Here is a 17,446-nt window from a genome sequence, read left to right on the forward strand (position 1 = left end):
ACCCTGTTTAATGTTCATGTTGACATTTTCTAAACGATGATGAAGTATGCTTATCCTATTCGTTGATAGTTGGATGTTTCAGGAACTAATCGATCTAATTGTCAAGAGGAATTTTCTCCTTGACGAGCTGTAGAGATAAAACGAAAGAAACAACATTCATTTAGAATCATTTAAGACACAAATTTGTGTAACAGATACAGCGAATGCCGAGGAGTAACAACCCCAGGAATGGCAAGTAAAGCAAAGGACCATTAGTTAGAATTAGTGCTACGTTTTCTAAACTCTACTCATTAGTAGACACAACAGCTTACTACTGTTAATGGAAGGTGCTTAGGAACAATTGCACATTGAACATAAAATATATTTTGGCGTTCGGTATGGAACAGTATCGTCCATTGAAATGGCAGTCAGTGCAGTCAGAATCCGCTACCGTATGTGTCCAGTGGGTTCAACAGTTGTTTCATGAAGAAGGAGATACAGTGAGCAAGAGCAATGTGCAAACGGGCGTGACCACCGTTCGGGAGTGCGTTGTGCGTAAGTGCATTGGGCACGCAATCCACCCGGGGGGTTGCCTTCGAAGCGTTAGCATGAAGCGTCGTCTCACCTTCTGGCACATTTCCCGATAAATTTCATCGGTGTCCCAAGGACCCCGTTCCGGGAGCTCTATGCCGCGGCGGCGCAACTCTTGGACACAATCGGTTAGATCCAGTATCGGTAGCGGATCGATCTGCGCTTTCGATACCGTACCGACCAAATATTCAACGTAATGGGTTCTGGAAGAAGCAGATAGAGAAAAAAAAAGAAAAAAAAAACGCAACGCTTAGTGGACATCATGCTTTGGAGGCCGCTCTCACCTGCAGCAAGTATTCGCGATAGATGCCATCCACCATGCCATATGGGCGCGGAGGCATACGCTTGTTAGCGCGTCGCACAATCGACTCGAGATCGTCCGCATTGAGGATGTCGATGGGATCAATGCTACTGTGGGTCACCAGGAAGCTAAGGTACTCAATATAATGCGGTCTAAAAGAAGGGGAACCGTTGGGAAGGATGAGCGGAATGTATTAGTACTGGTCATGTCCCAGTAACAGGTTTGTCGTTCAATTTCAGGTCGTATAGGCTATTGCAAAGTCATCCCTGATGTGATGTACATGATAAAACGAAAAGAGGAACTAGATAACGGCTGCGCCTTCATGACGCCAACTGCCACTTGGCGGTTCACCCCATCCAAAACTACCATCTTATCGTCTACTTACTCCACAGCAAGTGTTGAAAGACTTGAAAAATTTATCATCTGTCCCGATTTGACCCGTGGCAAATCGAAAACGATCCCATTACCTGCACAATCCGGCATGCTTTTCGGGAACATCTGCACTGCAGATCATATCCATCAGACCGGCTGGTGTTTCCTTTTGCAGTGGAATGGGACACTTCAAGATGGCACCTTCTCCATTCGTCAGCTCCTGCCTCATTTGCTCCGACGGTTCGGTGTCAAACGACACGTTGTTCATCTAAAAGAAGAGAAAGCTTTGGCTACAACCAGCTCCCAATCACACGCATGAAAGCCTCCTTTACCAGTAGTAAGTTTTGAAGATCTCGAGGTTCCTTGTCGCGCAAGTAGAACAGACAGTTGCGCGGATGGTGAGCGTGCAAACCCAGCTTGGCACAGTACGGCGAAACGCTACATTTGGCCCCCATCATGAACGGTTTGTTGCAACCGTAGCAGAACTCAAACTTGCACTGCGTGCAGGTAAAGTGCATACAGCCACCACGGGCCAGCGAGTAGCGGAACTTGCAGTTCGGACAGCTAATACCGTGCGTCTGCAGATGACGCTGGACACCTTCAGCCTGCAGCTCCGGATCGTTTGCTTCCTTCCACTCGGTAAACTTTTCGCACGTCAGTCCTTCGTGCTGGGATTCCCACTGTGTGAAGGAAAGGAGGTGTGATCAGTGCTCTTGAAAACCAAAATGTCCAATCCAGAAGTCGTACCGGTTTACGACACGAGGCACAAGTGATTGAACCACAGTCCGGACAGACGAGTCGTCGTTGCTTGGGCCGAGCGAAGAACCCACTCGAGCAATGGACGCACCACTTGAAGTTGGGATCCTTCGTCAGCGTTCGGTCGCGTATCTTGCGCTGGAATAGATCATGCACCTCCTCGTCGACGATGTTCTTCAGCAGAATGTCCAAATTGGAGAAGTACTCCAGCACGTCATCCTCCGTAACATCTGGCCCGTTCAGATCCGGCTCTTTGCAATACGGACAGTTACAGTTGGTGATCGAGCGGTTGGTGATCTCTTGCGTGAAGTACTCCTTCGCACATTCGAAACAGCACGTGTGTGTGCATTTGAGCATCGAAACGATCTCGTTCATCGGGAATATACCGAGGCAGAGTTCGCACTCCTTTTGTAACAGATCTTTCGCTTCATCGATGGTGTGGCATTGCGTTGAGGCCCAGATTGCGTTATCTCTGGCGTATCGCAGCTCAATCAGCTGAACGGCGAGCTCCGCTTGGGCTAGAGTTTGCACCAAACCATCGTCCAACAACTGTTTCGCTTGGATCTGGAAACAAAAAATCACAGGTTAAGGGTAGGAAACATGGAATTACTGAGAATGACCAAACAATGTTTTGTGTAACGAAAAAAAGTGACAATGTGAATATTGGTTCTACATCACGAATAGTCCAATCCAATATCTGAATGTTTGATGATCAGTTTCACATAACAGTCAACTCAAGATCCCGTACCGTGGTTCCCGGTAGGACAGAGTTCTGTATATGCGCAGTAATAACAAATGTGGCGATCGGTTTACGGAAAGGGGCAACTAGTTCCAAGCACACGCACGCAACTTACTTCGGGCGGCTCACTGTTCGGTTCGTACGGTTTCACCAGGCTCTTGATAATGGTGCGCTCGCTTTCCGTGACCGTCATCCGGCTCTCGTCCTCATCGTCCGTCGTTTGGTACTCATCGCTGAAGCACGTTTCGCGATACTTCTTCTTGAGCATCTTCTCGCACATGTACGGTGGGTCACGGGACGTACCCGGCATCGGTTCGGTCGCTTCACTCGGCCCGGGAGTGGAGCGGGCCGAGGTACTGGCATCTTCCGAGGCCGGTGTGGCCGCTTTGCTACCGGAAGCGGACGGTGTAGCAGAAGAACGTGCGGTGAACGCCTTCGGTTGGACGAGCTTGGCCGGCTTTGGGGTGACCTTGGACGTGCTCGGTTTGGGCGATTCTTTCGCTTTATTGAGGAACTCTTTCTGCATGTTCTTGACCGTGTTCGTTTGCACCGGCCCAAACACACCACCGATGGACTTTTTGCGCGTGATCGATGGCCGCCGACCGTTAGGGTCGGCCGTGGGAGATGTGGGGCTGGCGGATTCTTTTTTCTTTTTACTATCGGTTTTAGTTTTGGAAGCGGTTGCTTTGGCGTTAGCCTTCTGACCAGTGGGAGTTGGTGGTGTTGTCGGGGAGGCACCATCCTCCGACTGCGAAGTAGCGGCGGATGTAACTTTAACGGTTAGTTTGGGGGCTTTCGCTTTTGAGCGGGTTGGTGGACCCTTGATGGAGGTAGTAGCAGGAGTGGTAGTAGTGGTGGAGGTGGTGGTGATGGTAGTGGTATTTACGACAGCTGAAGTGGGAGGATGCATGTCCACATTTTGGTAGATGTTTGTGGTGCGCGGAGGTGCTTCAGGTGGTACGACTTGCGGCAGAGCTTCCGTCTGCGGTGAGTGAACAATGACCTGTGATGGTTGTATTTCAACGAAGCTAGATGAAGGCTCTTCGGAAGAGGCACGAGACGATGTACGATTGTCCAATGCGTGTCCGTTAGGCAAATGACTCGTGGTGGGCTCAGGAAGAACCTGCTCAACAGCAACACCAGCAGTTGGAATTGGTGTGATGATCTGTGACAATGGTTCAGTGTGATCGTCTGTGATTGCTGAGTGGATTTTCGATGAGTTTGAAGTATCCACAGGATCTTGTTGTGCGTGTGCAGTTTCTAGTGTAACACTTTCTTGTACAGGTGAACTAATGCTATTCTCAGTTTGTGAGTTGTTCATAGTACGTCCCACAACATCAGTTACAGGAGTTTCCTCTGTTACTTGCGAACGTTCGGTGCTTAATTCATTAAGAATTGGTACGGGTAGTGGAGTCTCATCAACGATTGGGTCTTCCTTGCTTGGCAGTACCATTGGACTAACTACTGACGTACCATTTGGAACACCTGGAGAATCAATATGTGACGCATGATCTACTTGAACTGCAGCAGTTTGCTCACTTTCTCCATTTGTAATTGATTCTTGATTATTTAAGTTCTGCTCGGTAGTAACTGTTTCGTCGACCTGAGTCTCGATTATTTGTAGCTTTGAGCCTGTTTTAAATACTGTTGCATATTCGGGAATAGGTCCGCTAGACCCATTAGCGTTAGCCATTTCTAAGGCATTTGCATTAACATATTCGGGTGTTGCGTTTTGGCTCGGGACAATGTGCTGCGATTCACCGTTGGATACATTTTCTGGCAATGGTGGTTCTAGGAGTTCGGGGTGCCCAGATTCTACAAGCTTCTCCATGCTTTCAAGTTCTGTGGTTCCGATTGTTTTAAAATTATCGAGGACTTCATTATTTAAATGATCTTGTACAGCTATGCCATCGGTGGTTGTAGGTTCTTCATTAACCTTTGTTTCCTGAACTCCATTAGACATAGGGTTTATCAAAACTTGTTCTCTGTTAACATCTTCAGACACTGGTTGCGATTGAGAGGGACCTTCATCAACAGTAGGCGATGATATATTCACATCTTTACTCTCAATAACTGCTGTTCTGGTGGGTGTATCGTTCTGATTCCTCTCCATGACCTGCACTTGATCTGGAGAATCGGTACTAAAAAGCCTCATCTCACCATTGTCTTGGCCTTGTGTTTCGTCCTTTGTATCGATTGGTTCCTCAATAATTGTTATTGTCCCATTTATTGCATTCCTCTCGATAACTGATGGTGGTTTATTCTCTGTAGTTTCCGTGGAGGACGTCTTCACTGAATCGTATATCACCATTGGCGAATCTTCCGGTATCGTTACATGATCCAGCAACTGTTCTTCAACGGTTTGTTGTGTTTTCTGAACATTCTTGATAAAGCCCCCAATCACTGCCTTAGCGTTCATCAACGTTTGCACATCCTTCATCGTCATCGGTAGGTTCTCGTCCGCAACGAGTGTCCGTTCGCTTGATTCTTCCGCCGTCGTATTGTTTAACTCAGGCACAAGCGTTATCTCACTAATCTCACTCTGTTCCGGGCTGTTTTGTAGCGTTTCGACACTGGAAGCATGGTGCAGCGGAGTGGCGAATCCCAGTGGCCCAAGCGCTTCCTCGGTCAGGTGTAACATGTTCCGCATCTCACCAACCGATTGTTCTATCACGCTCATAGCATCGTTAAAGTCGCTGTCCAACGGAAGATCACTCACCTCCGATGCGCTGTTGCGTTCGTTTTCCCTTACGATTGCCATGTTGATGATGGGCAAGATCATCTGCGGTGGTTCTTGCGCTGGTATCCCTTCATTTGGCGGCTGTTCGACACTTCTCGTTTTACCGTTGGCAGAATCGATGATGGTCATCTCGGAAAACATTACCGAACCGTCATCGTCATCATCCTCATACTCGTAGAAATCGCCGTTCTCGTCCACATCGTACTCCTCGTTGGAGTCCCATTCTTCCTCTTCCTCCTCCTCACCTTCCCATTCATCTTCGTACTCGTCCTCGTAATAATCTTCCTCGTAGGCAGCATCGTCCTCATTGAACGTTGCTATGTCGGAATTGATCTCATCCTTCATTTGTTGTATGAGCCTCTTAGTGTCCAGCACTAGCTCTGATAGGTTATTGGCCAGCTTAGAACTATGTTTGATCACGTCTTCCTGCTGATCTTCTTCCGGTACGTTTGTTGACGGTTCTTGCACTGAATCGGTTGTGGTTGGGTTGGATGTTGTAGGTATTGAATTTGAAGTCTCATTCACCGAGTTGGGAGTTACTTGAATTTCGTCACCCTGTGGTTGAGGAGGCACGATTGATTCGCTTGCGTTTGATGCTCTATTTTCAGCCACGTTTAGATTTACCTCTGCAGGACTTGTTGCGATAGGAAGCTCTTGATTTATGTTAGAGTTGTTTGCTGTCATAACAGGCTGTTCCTCTTTAATTGGTTCTTCTACAACGGACTCAGTAACAGTAGGAACAGTCGTTTCTTTTGTTTGGAGAGAAGATTTCTGAACTGTATTTAAGACATCTGGTGATGATTCTTGTGCATTTGGTTCTTCCACAGTAGACTCTCTAATTGCAACATCACCAGATAATGGTTGTTCTTCAATCGTATTCGAACCATCTTGTGTAGGAATTTGTGGTGTAAGTTGTGTAGATTGTTCTACAGTTAGTTCAGTAACAGAACCAGCTTCTTTTATTCCAACAGAAATCGTGTCTACAACCGGTTTTGATTCTTCCACAACGCCTGTATCAGAATCACGTTTTGCAGGTAAATTTATATAGATAGGTTCATCAACGATCTCTTCGTCATCTTCTCCTTCTCTTTCCGCATTGTCCACTTCAATTTGCTGCTCAATGCGCACGATGTTGTCCACCACGTGACGCAACTCTGCTACATGATCAATAGCAACCATAGTGGATTGGTTTGGCTTGCCGTTCCCTGCCAGTACTTCAAAATCACTTTCCGAGGAACTTTTCACGGGGCGTCTGTAAAGATAGTTGTTCTTGTTGACGGGAATGCGTGATCCTCGTCGTTTCTTTGTCGCTTTCTTCTCTGCTGTCACATCTGCTGGTGGTGTTTGCTCTTCCAGAGCTGGCTGAGTTCGTTCCGTTTCATCTCTAACGGCCAATGGAACATGGCTTTGAACGTTTGGAGTTGATGTGTTTGCCTCTGTGGGAGAACTCTTCGTACTCATCTCGTTCTGTTGCACCGATTGAAGCTCCTTCGAAGGAGCCTTAGTGAACAGGTTCATTAACTTCTCATTGATCGACACCAAATCGTAATAATCCGTAGACTCCGCCGTTTGCCGTGCTTCGTCGGAGCTGCTATCGATCAGATAGCTGGTGCTTCGCTTCATCTGATCAAACACGGTTGTCGTTTTCTCGTTTCTAATCGCACGCTCCAGGAATTTCTGAATATTGGCATACTCGTCCGTGTCTTCCGTTAGTGATGGTTGTTGAGACGGTTTTGTCGCTAGATGGCGCTCGGGGAATACGACCGGGGAAGCAGTGGTTTTATCAAATGGAAAGTAATGAATGTTGCTGTAATCGTTCTCAGTGTACTCGGCTCTCATCAACGTCTCACGTATGTCATCTTCCAATGATTTCGGGTTTGTCCGTAGATTCACTTTTACCGCGTCCAGCTCCTGCCGCACCTGTTGGACCAGGTTCGGCAGGATGTCCTGTATGTTTTCCTGTACAAAGTCACGTACATCGTCCTCGATGGTTCGGTTCGGATCGGGTGAGTGGATCGGTTGGTGGATGGCTGCTGTCCTGCCGTTGCGAACAGGAATGGGACTTTTGCTCATGATACGCTGATCACTTGCCTGCGAACGTATCGATGTGGCTGATGGAGGCCTGCTGGAGCAGGAGTGTTCACCGTCTACAAGCTGGCTGAGCAGCTGCTGTATGTTGCGCAGGACCGATCCGTTGGTGGATTCTTGTTTCCGTTCCATTTGCATGATCAGTGCCTCGATATCCTTCAGAATTTCCGTATTGGACGTGGTTGTCGCTTGCACTTCACATACCTCTTCGCGTTGCTCTTCATCCGGCTGTGAGACGGTTGTGGCATTTTCCAGCTCGCCAAGCGCTAGCAGTTCTGGTTCCGTGTCTTCTTTCTCCGTGTGTTCTGTTGTGCTAGGGGCCTCTGGTTCCTGAGGCTGCTTTTCCTTGTCCACTGTACCTACTCCCAACAGCTCCTGTTCAACATGGGCACTGATAAACTGTTGAATTTCACTGCCTGGTAGTATTCGTTAAAAAAACATCCATCCATCCAGGTTCGATCAAGGAAGGAAGGAGTCAAATGTCACAAAACGGAAGGATAGAGGGATGTTTACAGGTGTTCAGGTGCCCAGTACATTCGGGAGATCAACACAACACGCAACACACAAACACACAGCATTCGTGCAGGATTTTCCCCAGCGTTCGACGCGTTTCGCAATGCAAATAAAAAAAAAACACGGGAAAAGGGAAAGAAAAAACTAGCATTAATACCACTGGACCACACTACCCCTCCACGCTACAGCCGGTGCGATCGGTTCTTACTGATTCCAGTGCGATCCTCTTGGAGCGCTTGGTGCAGCAGCAAGTTGCCACTGTCGTTGTCGGCCCCGTTCGGTGGCCCCCAGATGCGCATCAGGAACGGTTTGAGCTGCGTTTTGCTGAGCTCAACCATTGCCAGTTCGAGATTGCCGTGGTGCGCCGTCAAACTAGTGACGATGTCCTCCCGCGTGAAGTTACCCTTCGAGGCGATCTCGCGATACTTGCGCTGCCGCTGCTCAATGCATTCGGTGATCGCGCGCCAAATGTTGCCGTTATGCGTCTTTAGTGCCTCCCGTGCTTCCACGGTCGAGATCGTACCGATCGTGTTTTCCCGCTTCTCGTGCCCATACTTGGTGGCCAACGTTTGTACCGTTTCGATCAGCTTGCTCCAATTGCTACGCAGCCACTGGACCGGATGTTTCTCGCCACAGTGATTCATGGCCGCCTGCAACTCTTCCGCCGTAAAGTGATAACGTTCTGCTTCCTGTACGGTGGAAGATTTGCTGAATATTAGTTAGGTGTCGCCCAAAACTTATCGCCCAGTCAAGCTTTACCCGCAAAAGTAGTGTCATCTCCGAAGGTTCTTCCTTAACCGCGGCACCATTTAGGAGATCCGTCGATTTCTCTTTCCGCTGGGGCATTTCCTCTGGATATTGATGATCGTCCATCGTTGTTGGTTGCTAGAATTTGAGGAACGGAAAGCACACATTAATATAGCCATGTCCGATGGCCAACGGAACCACCGGTCCCTCTGTACACGCTCGTCACCATTGGTTGCTTCGGTGGTACGTTCCCACCGCCCACTGGCAGAGGGTTGACCTTTGCCGACGACTTTGAGTCTATGTGGCGCAGATCGTTAAACGTGCGGTACATGTTCTCCTCGGGAACAGCAGCAGTGCGGCCCGCAGCGCCGAGTGTCTGATTAGCGGCCGTTTGGATGATCTGATGGATGGCACGGTCCAGATAGGATAGGCTATCATCCTGCGGCTGACCGTGGTGATGCGATGTGGATGATTGAGTCGGATGGGACGGTTGATTCAGTGCTTGGTTTGCGTGATACCGTGCCGAGCTCTGCAGACCTGGCTGAGGGCTCAGTTCGTGTGGTGATGGTGGTAGACTCTAGAGGGTGATCAAACAACTGGCCGGTTACTTTACATGTCTATCGTGAGCAATCTTACGCACTCAAAAACTGTTAGTTCTGGATAATTTCTTCCATAATGGGACACATTGCTTACTAATGTTATAAGATCACTGACTTGGCAATTTCTGTCCTACATCAAGTTAACATTCCCAACCTTCATTCATCACGTGTTAACTGATAATAATTGTTAATTAAGTTCTGCTTCTTGATCTTACCGATTCTAGTTAAATAGCCAACGACACTCAAAACTACACTGACGCGTGTTGCATGTACGGCACGCCTATTTCTAACGTAAGCCCATCGGAATCGATCGTTTATCAGTCGGGTAGTTGAGCGTAGCATCAATATCTACTAACGATGCGTACATGACGTCATGGCCACACGTCCACAAAACACATTAGCAAGGAAATGGCTATGCAGCAGCATCGACTCACATTCACATTACCGCATATTTGACGAAAATGGTGTAACCGTTACCGAGTGGCCGAGCAGATCTTGTGAGTGCTATTTTTGAGCATTACGTTTTCGATACAGCGGCCTGCCAAACAGTCGGTGTGACGACCCGTACAGGGAAACATCCCATAAGGAAGCGTCTTGTTAATGAGGTGTCTGGTGGATGGCCGGCTGGTGTCAACCGAAGTGGTCGGGTCGGGTGTTATTAAAGAGATCGAAGGGGAGATCTTGCGATGCGTCTGCGATCCGCGTGCCAAAAATAGCCGATCAACAGAAGCGCCTGTCAGCGATGAAATAATGAAGTGTGTCGCGATAATGAACACCGATGCATAATCATCATGATCATCGTCTCGGTGGGGATGCGTCTGGGTAGCGTTAGTTAGGGTGTCGTTTGCGACTACCATTGCGTACCTGCGTATCACTAGAGATGCTGTTGCGACTGGCGGGACGTTCAACTTCGAGCAGTTGCGGTGTGGCGAGCGAATAGGAGCGCTTGTACAGCGCGGAAGATGTAAAGGTTTGCTCTTGGGTAGTTTCGCCGTCTGCTTTATCGACGGATTGCTGTTGTGTGGCAATTTCGTGACGCACCTGCTCAAATGAGTCATACGTCTGATGAGGTGTGATAGGCGATACGAGGGATGGAAAGGTGCAATAAAGACATTAATTCTGGGATATAGCAGATACTATAACTTCATACCTGTGTGGACATGTCCTGTGGTGGTGGCGACGTCCCAATGGAAGCCCTGGACCGTGATCGTTCAACTTCCGCATCTTCGGAGTCAGTAATCTTTACGATTTCCCTGGGAGGTGAAGGACCACAACCTGTAGAAACCTTTTCTTTTGCAACCTTTTTCTCAATGTTGTTGTCCGCTTGGGGAGGAAGATTTTGTTGAACCTCAACCATTTGCCTAACAGCCGATCGTTCGAACACATTCTGTGCTTCACGTCTACCGTCGGTATTTGATTCGACAACCTCGCCCCCAACCACCTGGTCCATCTCGGTGTCCATCTCGTCGTCAACATCTAGAACGAGAGAGAACACGAGAAAAGACAAGGTCCGATTAAAACTCCAAAGCCACCAACGGGGGGGATTGGGGAGGTACACATTTCGGGGTTTCGAAATTTCTCGCATCTCGTTCAATGCTGGTGTGGTTTTGCACGTGAAACAGTGCGGCACTTTATTGAGGTTATGGTAAACATAAAATTCCACAATGGTGGTCGCTCGTCTAGGTTACAAATAGGGTTTGGGGTTTCGATCGGGAGTTTACGTGGATAAAACGTTGGGTTAACAGAAACTAATGCGAAAACGCGGTGCGTTTACAAACGAAATCAAGACACTCACAAACACGACACTACGACTAAAATGGACGGCTGTAGGGGTGGGGGGATCTACGCGTGATCGATACCCGAATTCTTAACGTAAGACAAGTAATGCAATAATCGTCACGATTCTATTAGCAGGAGAAGGTTCGATATCAACGGACAAGCATCTCATCTGTTAGAAGTTGTCTATCAATGGAGGTATTCTGGACTTAGACCAAATGCAACGAACAAACAAGTGGTGCAGGTGCAGGTGAATGCGGGTGCTTGCGTGCTTAGTACCGGCATGGGGTTGCAGTGCGGAGAGGTGAGAAGGTTCGTACTACTTCGCTTTAGTGCCGGGCCAAAAGGATATTTTACGAATCCTACCTTTTTTCTTCGGTTCCGGTTGGGGCTTACCGTTGGCTGACTTCTGGGGCGGCACGATTTGCAGCTTCACCTCGGTAACCTGGGGCGTCTCCTGCACGACGTCCGGTGGTGGTGAACTGGTGTGTAGATCGCCGTCAGCTCTCGCCACCCCACTCACCACGCTGATGGTGGCCGTTTTGCAGCAGATCGCACATATCTTCACGCCGGGCTCGTTGACGTACGTGCAGAACTCACATTCCCACTCACGATCCGGTGCGACGGGTGCTGGCGGTGGTGGTGACTGTTCCGGGATGTCCGTGTGATCATAGTCCGCTTCCGAGCGGGTGTCGTTGATGATGTTCTTGATCTCGACCGTCTTCAGATGCCGCTGCTCGTCGGAATCCGACTTCGCTGGGGAGATGGTACGGAACTCGAGCAGTCCATTTACGACCTGCTCGGGATTGGTGATCTTCGCCGGCTTTTCTTCGTCCGACTCGTTGGCGATGAACTCGGTGCTGGAGTTCTTGCGCTGGCGCTGTTGCTTCGAGGCGAACCGTCTCCTCTGGTCCGAACCGTCCGTGTCCGGTGTGTGCGAATCGGAGGGAATCTTCTTCGGTGCGGTAGTGACAGCTTTAGCGCTCGTCTTGGTTTCACTCTTCCGACGCTGCTTCTCACGCCCATCCGAATCGGAGCTCGGTAAGGGCTTCTTGGGTGTTGGCGCTTGGGGAGCCACCTTACTCTTCTGCTGCCGGCGACGGTCCTGATCCGGCTCGGAATCGTTCGTATGCGAGTCGGAAGTCATGCGCCGCGAAGCGGAAAGATTATTCTGTGCCGCCTTCAATTTAGCCTGCCGTCTTCGCTCAAAGTCCGCATCGGAATCGTTCGTCAACGAGTCCGAGTTGTTCTTGCGCGGCGAACTGAGGCTTTCGTTGCCGGAGCGCGATCGGTTGGAGGTTGCCCGTCGGCCTTCCGCCTCTAGATCGGACTCGTTTGTGAAGGAATCGGAAGGTTCCTTACGCGGTGCCGAGAGGGACATTTTGTCGAAACGGTCCCGCACCAGCTCTTCACGATCGTAGCGAGCGGCCGGAGCGTTGATCTTTCTCGACACCGGGTAGTCGATTAATGACCGAGCCGACGATCCTCCACCACGACGTTCGCGGTTAAATCGTGAATGTTTGACACTGGACGCACGCACAAAGGATTGTGTCGGTGGTTCGGGCTCTTCGAAGTCCATACTGCTGGTCGAGTTGAGACGCTCTCGACGCCTCCGATCACCACCGCGACCCCGTGCACGGTGGAATCCATCGTCCGAGTCTTCGTCGTCGGTAAGATCGTCGATGTAGCTGTTCCGGTTCAGGTTGCGCATTGACATGGTAGATTTGCGTGACTTGATGCTGAGTGCCGGCGAGGCGGCACGCGATCGTGAGTTGGCCCGAGATCTTGGCGGTGGCATTGCGACACCTGAGAAATAGAGCAAACATGACAATGAAATGGAGCTACTCGAGGGATTCGCCCTCTTCCAACGTACCTGGCATCATTGGCATCATGCCCATCGGGTATGGATACATGCCGTTCCAAGCGTTGGCCCACCCGGGTGGATATCCAGCAGGATCTTGCGGTGGATAGCCGTGCTGTTGCGGCAGGTTGAGACTCATGTTGGAACCATTCTGCGATCCACGTCCCATCCAGGCATTCATCTGATTCCACTGCATCGGATTGAAATGAGCCATCGACTGAGCCTGAAGAAGAGGACCGAAACAGTGACAGCAAGAAATGCCCCGATTAATGTCACGACATGCTACGGAAGGGACGTATTCTAACCTGATGCAATGGACTGAAACCCCACATATTGGGTTGTGGCGGTGGCGCTTGGTGAAGATTAAACACCGACGTGCTAAGGCTTCGCGGCCCATTCGGCCCCATCGATTGCATCGGATCGCCAAACTCCGAGTGCTGTGTAGGAGAGATAGACGGTGCATTACTATTGCCCGGTATGCGCAGATCGTGCACAAACCCGGTGCCCGGCCCGTTCGGTGTCCCCGGGACGGACAGCAGATTAATGCCGGACGCGACACTGCCAGATCGTATTCTGGGTGCCGGCGGGTTATGCCACCGCGAGGCCAGCTGTTGCGATGGTGGCACCGCATGGAACGGTTGCTGTGATGGTGGCTGCTGGTGAAAAGCACCTGTTGGCTTGGTACGGAAGCTGTTTGATGATTCAGTGGCGGATGACTGTAGAACAGGACACGGTTACACAGAGAGAGAAGCACGAGATGATGAGAAAAAAAGCAACATTTCGTTTGTCACGTGTAGTGCGTTTCAAATCGTACGTTTAAAGCGATGATTTTGAGCACAGAGAGAGAGAGAGATAGAGACACAAAGTTCACAAATGGAAGTTACACGGACAAAATGGCAAAAGACAAAAACCAAAATTCCAAACCAAAAAGCATCAAGAAACATCTTCCCCAGGTCGCATGTGATACCTGCAGGTCCGTGTTGGACGTAAGACTCGCCCGCCTGCTGCGATCTCCATCCGACTTCATCGCCTCTTGGTGCTGTCGGTAGCGTTGCTGTAGCAACGTCATCCGGTCGAGCGTAGCGGCCGTATTGTTCTGGATCTTTTCCATCGTGGTCGAAACGGACCGAGACGATGGACCGATGGAGGGCGATCGTTTCGAGACGGTGTCCAGCGATGAGTTGGAAGCTGAGCAATGGAAAATGGTGGTCCGAATTATAATGCGTCGGTGGGATTTTTCCGCAACGGCCACCGTAACTTACAATGAATTTTATTCTCCGGCGGATCAGGTAAGGGCCTGTTCGAGGGATGTATGAAGCGCTTGAGAGAGTTCATCTTTTCCCGCAAGGAGAGGGCCGGACTCGGCGGTGGTTGGGGCGGTTTCTGCTGCTGCTGCTGCTGCTCCGGCTGTCCTTGGGGAACTGTCGTGGGGATTGTCTTGAGGAAGAGATGGACGGGAATGTAATTGGAAACAACCAAACTATGCAGCAAAGCCATTGTTCTAGCTTTTGTTTTACTATCGTCAATCGGTGCAAAATAGAATCAAACGTTACTTAAGCTTCTATTACCAATACACTACATGTTAGAGCTTCTACTAACCAAAAAAAAAGCCGTCGGACAGTAACGTAAAGGTTGTTGATAACGCGAGAGAAAGAAAGAAACACATGCACACATTTGTAAATAAAAAGCAAGATAAGGTAAAGTATATTTCGGTTTCGTTACGTTTCTGAACATTTTAGATTAGTTGAATTTATCTGAAAGCGTTTGGTGTAAAACAAAAAAAAAACCGTTGGCAAAGAAAGTTTCGTCTGAGAACGAGGAATTCCAAGAGTTGGACATTTAGTGAAGCGACCAAGCTAACGTGGTGTGAGTTTGTTTTCCCCACCCTAGTTACATGTGACTGTTTCGTTCCACAACGAGTTTAGTTGTGCAGTTTTGTGTTGTGGGGTTTGGTTGGAGTTCTAGCTCGAATTTCCCTTTCCCTAGCGTAAGTGGGTGAATGGGGTGGCCAGTCAACAACCGTCCTCACGAAAGTATGCAGCGCCGTACCTGCTGGTCCTGCTTGCGGCCAAACATGGGACTGGGAAAGTGGAAGCTTCCGGGGCGCTTGTTCCTTCTCGGCGGCGGCAGTGGCCCACCCGCTCCGGCCTCACCCTTGGGCGGCAGGGGCGGCTTCACCGTGCTGGCGCCCGGTGACACAACCGCCGGTGGTTCAATCGGCTGCGGGTAGAAGAAAAAGACGGTTCGGAAGTGCACAGAGTTGACCGGCGAAAGGTGCAATGGGGCAGGGGGTGGGAGCAAGTGGCATGACGCAATGGGTTTTCGCACGAAACGAATATGCCAAATGTCGTGTGTGATCGCAAAGACCCAAGCAGTTGCACTGCTTTTTGTAACCGTCTCGTAGCGGAGTCTTTGAAAAGCGTTTGCCGGTGGAATGAGGTCGAAACGCGCTCGATGGAATCAATAAAACATGCACTGGATGGATCTACAAACAACCGAATGGCTAAGCGGGTGAGTGAGAATGGGAGTTTCTTTTTCCACTTTGGGGAGGGAGGATTTTTGCAAAAACACCACAACTCGCCGTCTGCGTTTTACCCACCTTTCTGACATGTGTTTGACGTTTCGGGTGTCGATGGTAGCGATCGTCGCAGGACACACAGAACAGATTCTGATCGCACTGTTCGCACCGTACCACGGGCGATACCGAGCCGCACAGATCGCACTTCATCACGGTGAGCCGTTTGATGTCTGGGCCGGGGTTTCAATGTTGTTGGCCGGGTGTGTTCGAGGCGTGAAATGGAGATGGAATAATATTTCCATTAGCGCTAGAACAGTTTCGCTGCGTAGAGGGATGTGCTTTCTCCTACCTGGCGATTTGAGTGGCACTGGTGGTGGTGCGTTGGAATATTGCTGCTGGTTCGCCACATCGATGACCTCATACTCAGGATCGTTATTGGCCGGCGGTGGTGGAGGCGGTGGACCAACACGATCACTGCTTTCCGTCTGGATGTGAAAAGTAGAGTAATGGTTAGATATTGCAAGCGGTACCAAATCTCTTCTTCCTGCTTCCTACCACCCATGCTGGCATGTTACGGACGCTGCGGAATCTATTCGAAGGACTTGAGGCCATACTGGACGAGATTGCTGTAGTTGATCAATTGTTCTGTTTGGAAGAAAATAGGGAGACATTTTTCGTTAAAAACTTGAAGTAAAAACTATTTTAAATTTGCGAACAAAAATGAAAATTTAATAAAACACTAAAGTATGCTAACAGAAAAATCAAAGAGCTCCCATTACATCCTTCTAGCCACGCGTTTCACTCAATTGATCATGTTGTTTACTCTCTCGGATCACTTATCAAGTACAACAAACATTAAAAATAATGTCTATTTGCTGCCTCACAATCAACGGTCGATACCGGTTTCCTATGGGATTGTGATTTATTTTTAAACATTATTTACATTCAGCTGCAAAGCTGTACACGCACGCATCCGCAAGCGCAACGTTGCGTTGTTGAGAAGGTAATGTACGCGCGCGGTGTAGCATTCCGTTGCACTTATCGGCTGAGTTGTTTTATGCCTAATGTTTTTTTTTACTCTTCTGTTTTTTTTGTTCTCCTACAAGAGAGTTTATGTTTTGTTTGTTTTAATTCGCTTCCAGTATTGAGAAAGGGAAAGCAGTGCCATAAAGGCGATCTTACACTGGTGGAGACGCATGGTACTTTTCAATCTTTTGTGCGAGAAAATTGACTTTTTGATTTTATATTTTTTTGCGGAAAGGGCAAACACGTGAAAATGTTAGGAAAATAGCTCCCATACATTCACGAAACATAATGTTTTTAATTATGTTCAATGCAATACTCTTAATGTTTTTCTTTAATGACCTACATCTGTTGCATGGTTGCCCGGTGAAAGGAGGTTAATGTTTATTTTATGATCAAACCTCAAAACAGGAAGACTTGTAAAAATTCGACGAGACGAGACGTTTTGAGCTCTATTCACACGCACACGATCACATTCACAATCGGTTGGAGAAATTCTATCCGGCTGTGGCCAAAAATAAAACATTCCACATGTTTCCCACTGCTGCTGGAAAGGAACGGGCCCGACCGGCCCCAGCATCGGCACCACTAAAAACGGAAGCAATACCATTTGTCCAAACTGACAAACGGGAACACTAGCGCCGAATCGTCGTGGGCCAAACGAAATTAGAATCACGCGACATGCCGCGGCGAAGTAGGGCCGCATTTATATTTAAAGCCAATTCGCAGCGGTTCCCGTTCATTGACTGTTTGCTTTCGAAAGTGCGATTCGAAAACCTTGCACCTTGCACAAGTTCAGGAGTGTACCGGTTTACCTTCAGCGAGGGAAAACGAGCAAAAAAA

General features: G+C 49.0%; 1 protein-coding gene across 1 annotated transcript; it reads right to left on the minus strand.

Annotated features, from left to right (window-relative positions):
* Positions 1 to 94: 94 nt before the first annotated feature.
* LOC128715765 (E3 ubiquitin-protein ligase lubel) lies at positions 95 to 16,192 on the minus strand. The gene is made up of 21 exons (XM_053810679.1): positions 16,136 to 16,192; positions 15,930 to 16,065; positions 15,662 to 15,810; positions 15,112 to 15,282; positions 14,325 to 14,499; positions 14,030 to 14,250; positions 13,368 to 13,778; positions 13,075 to 13,285; positions 11,568 to 13,007; positions 10,576 to 10,901; positions 10,290 to 10,487; positions 9,053 to 9,403; positions 8,839 to 8,964; positions 8,288 to 8,768; positions 7,570 to 7,982; positions 2,854 to 3,486; positions 1,991 to 2,563; positions 1,576 to 1,923; positions 1,339 to 1,511; positions 605 to 773; positions 95 to 127 (listed from the first exon to the last, which is right to left on the minus strand). The coding sequence occupies exons 1-21, from the start codon at positions 16,190 to 16,192 to the stop codon at positions 95 to 97; spliced, it is 6,795 nt and encodes a 2,264-aa protein (XP_053666654.1).
* Positions 16,193 to 17,446: the final 1,254 nt, after the last annotated feature.

This window comes from Anopheles marshallii, chromosome 3 (genome assembly GCF_943734725.1).
Source record: "Anopheles marshallii chromosome 3, idAnoMarsDA_429_01, whole genome shotgun sequence".
Lineage (NCBI taxonomy): Eukaryota > Metazoa > Arthropoda > Insecta > Diptera > Culicidae > Anopheles > Anopheles marshallii.

What these genes read in the sequence shown, in the direction of transcription:
- LOC128715765 (XM_053810679.1), bottom strand. Translation starts at nt 16,192, where the DNA reads ATGGCCTCAAGTCCTTCGAATAGATTCCGCAGCGTCCGTAACATGCCA. An exon ending in CGTCCAACACGGACCTGCAG is followed by an intron (nt 13,779 to 14,029) that starts GTATCACATGCG and finishes CCTGTTCTACAG; the next exon opens with TCATCCGCCACTGAATCATC. An exon ending in AAGCATGCCGGATTGTGCAG is followed by an intron (nt 774 to 1,338) that starts GTAATGGGATCG and finishes TGCTTCTTCCAG; the next exon opens with AACCCATTACGTTGAATATT.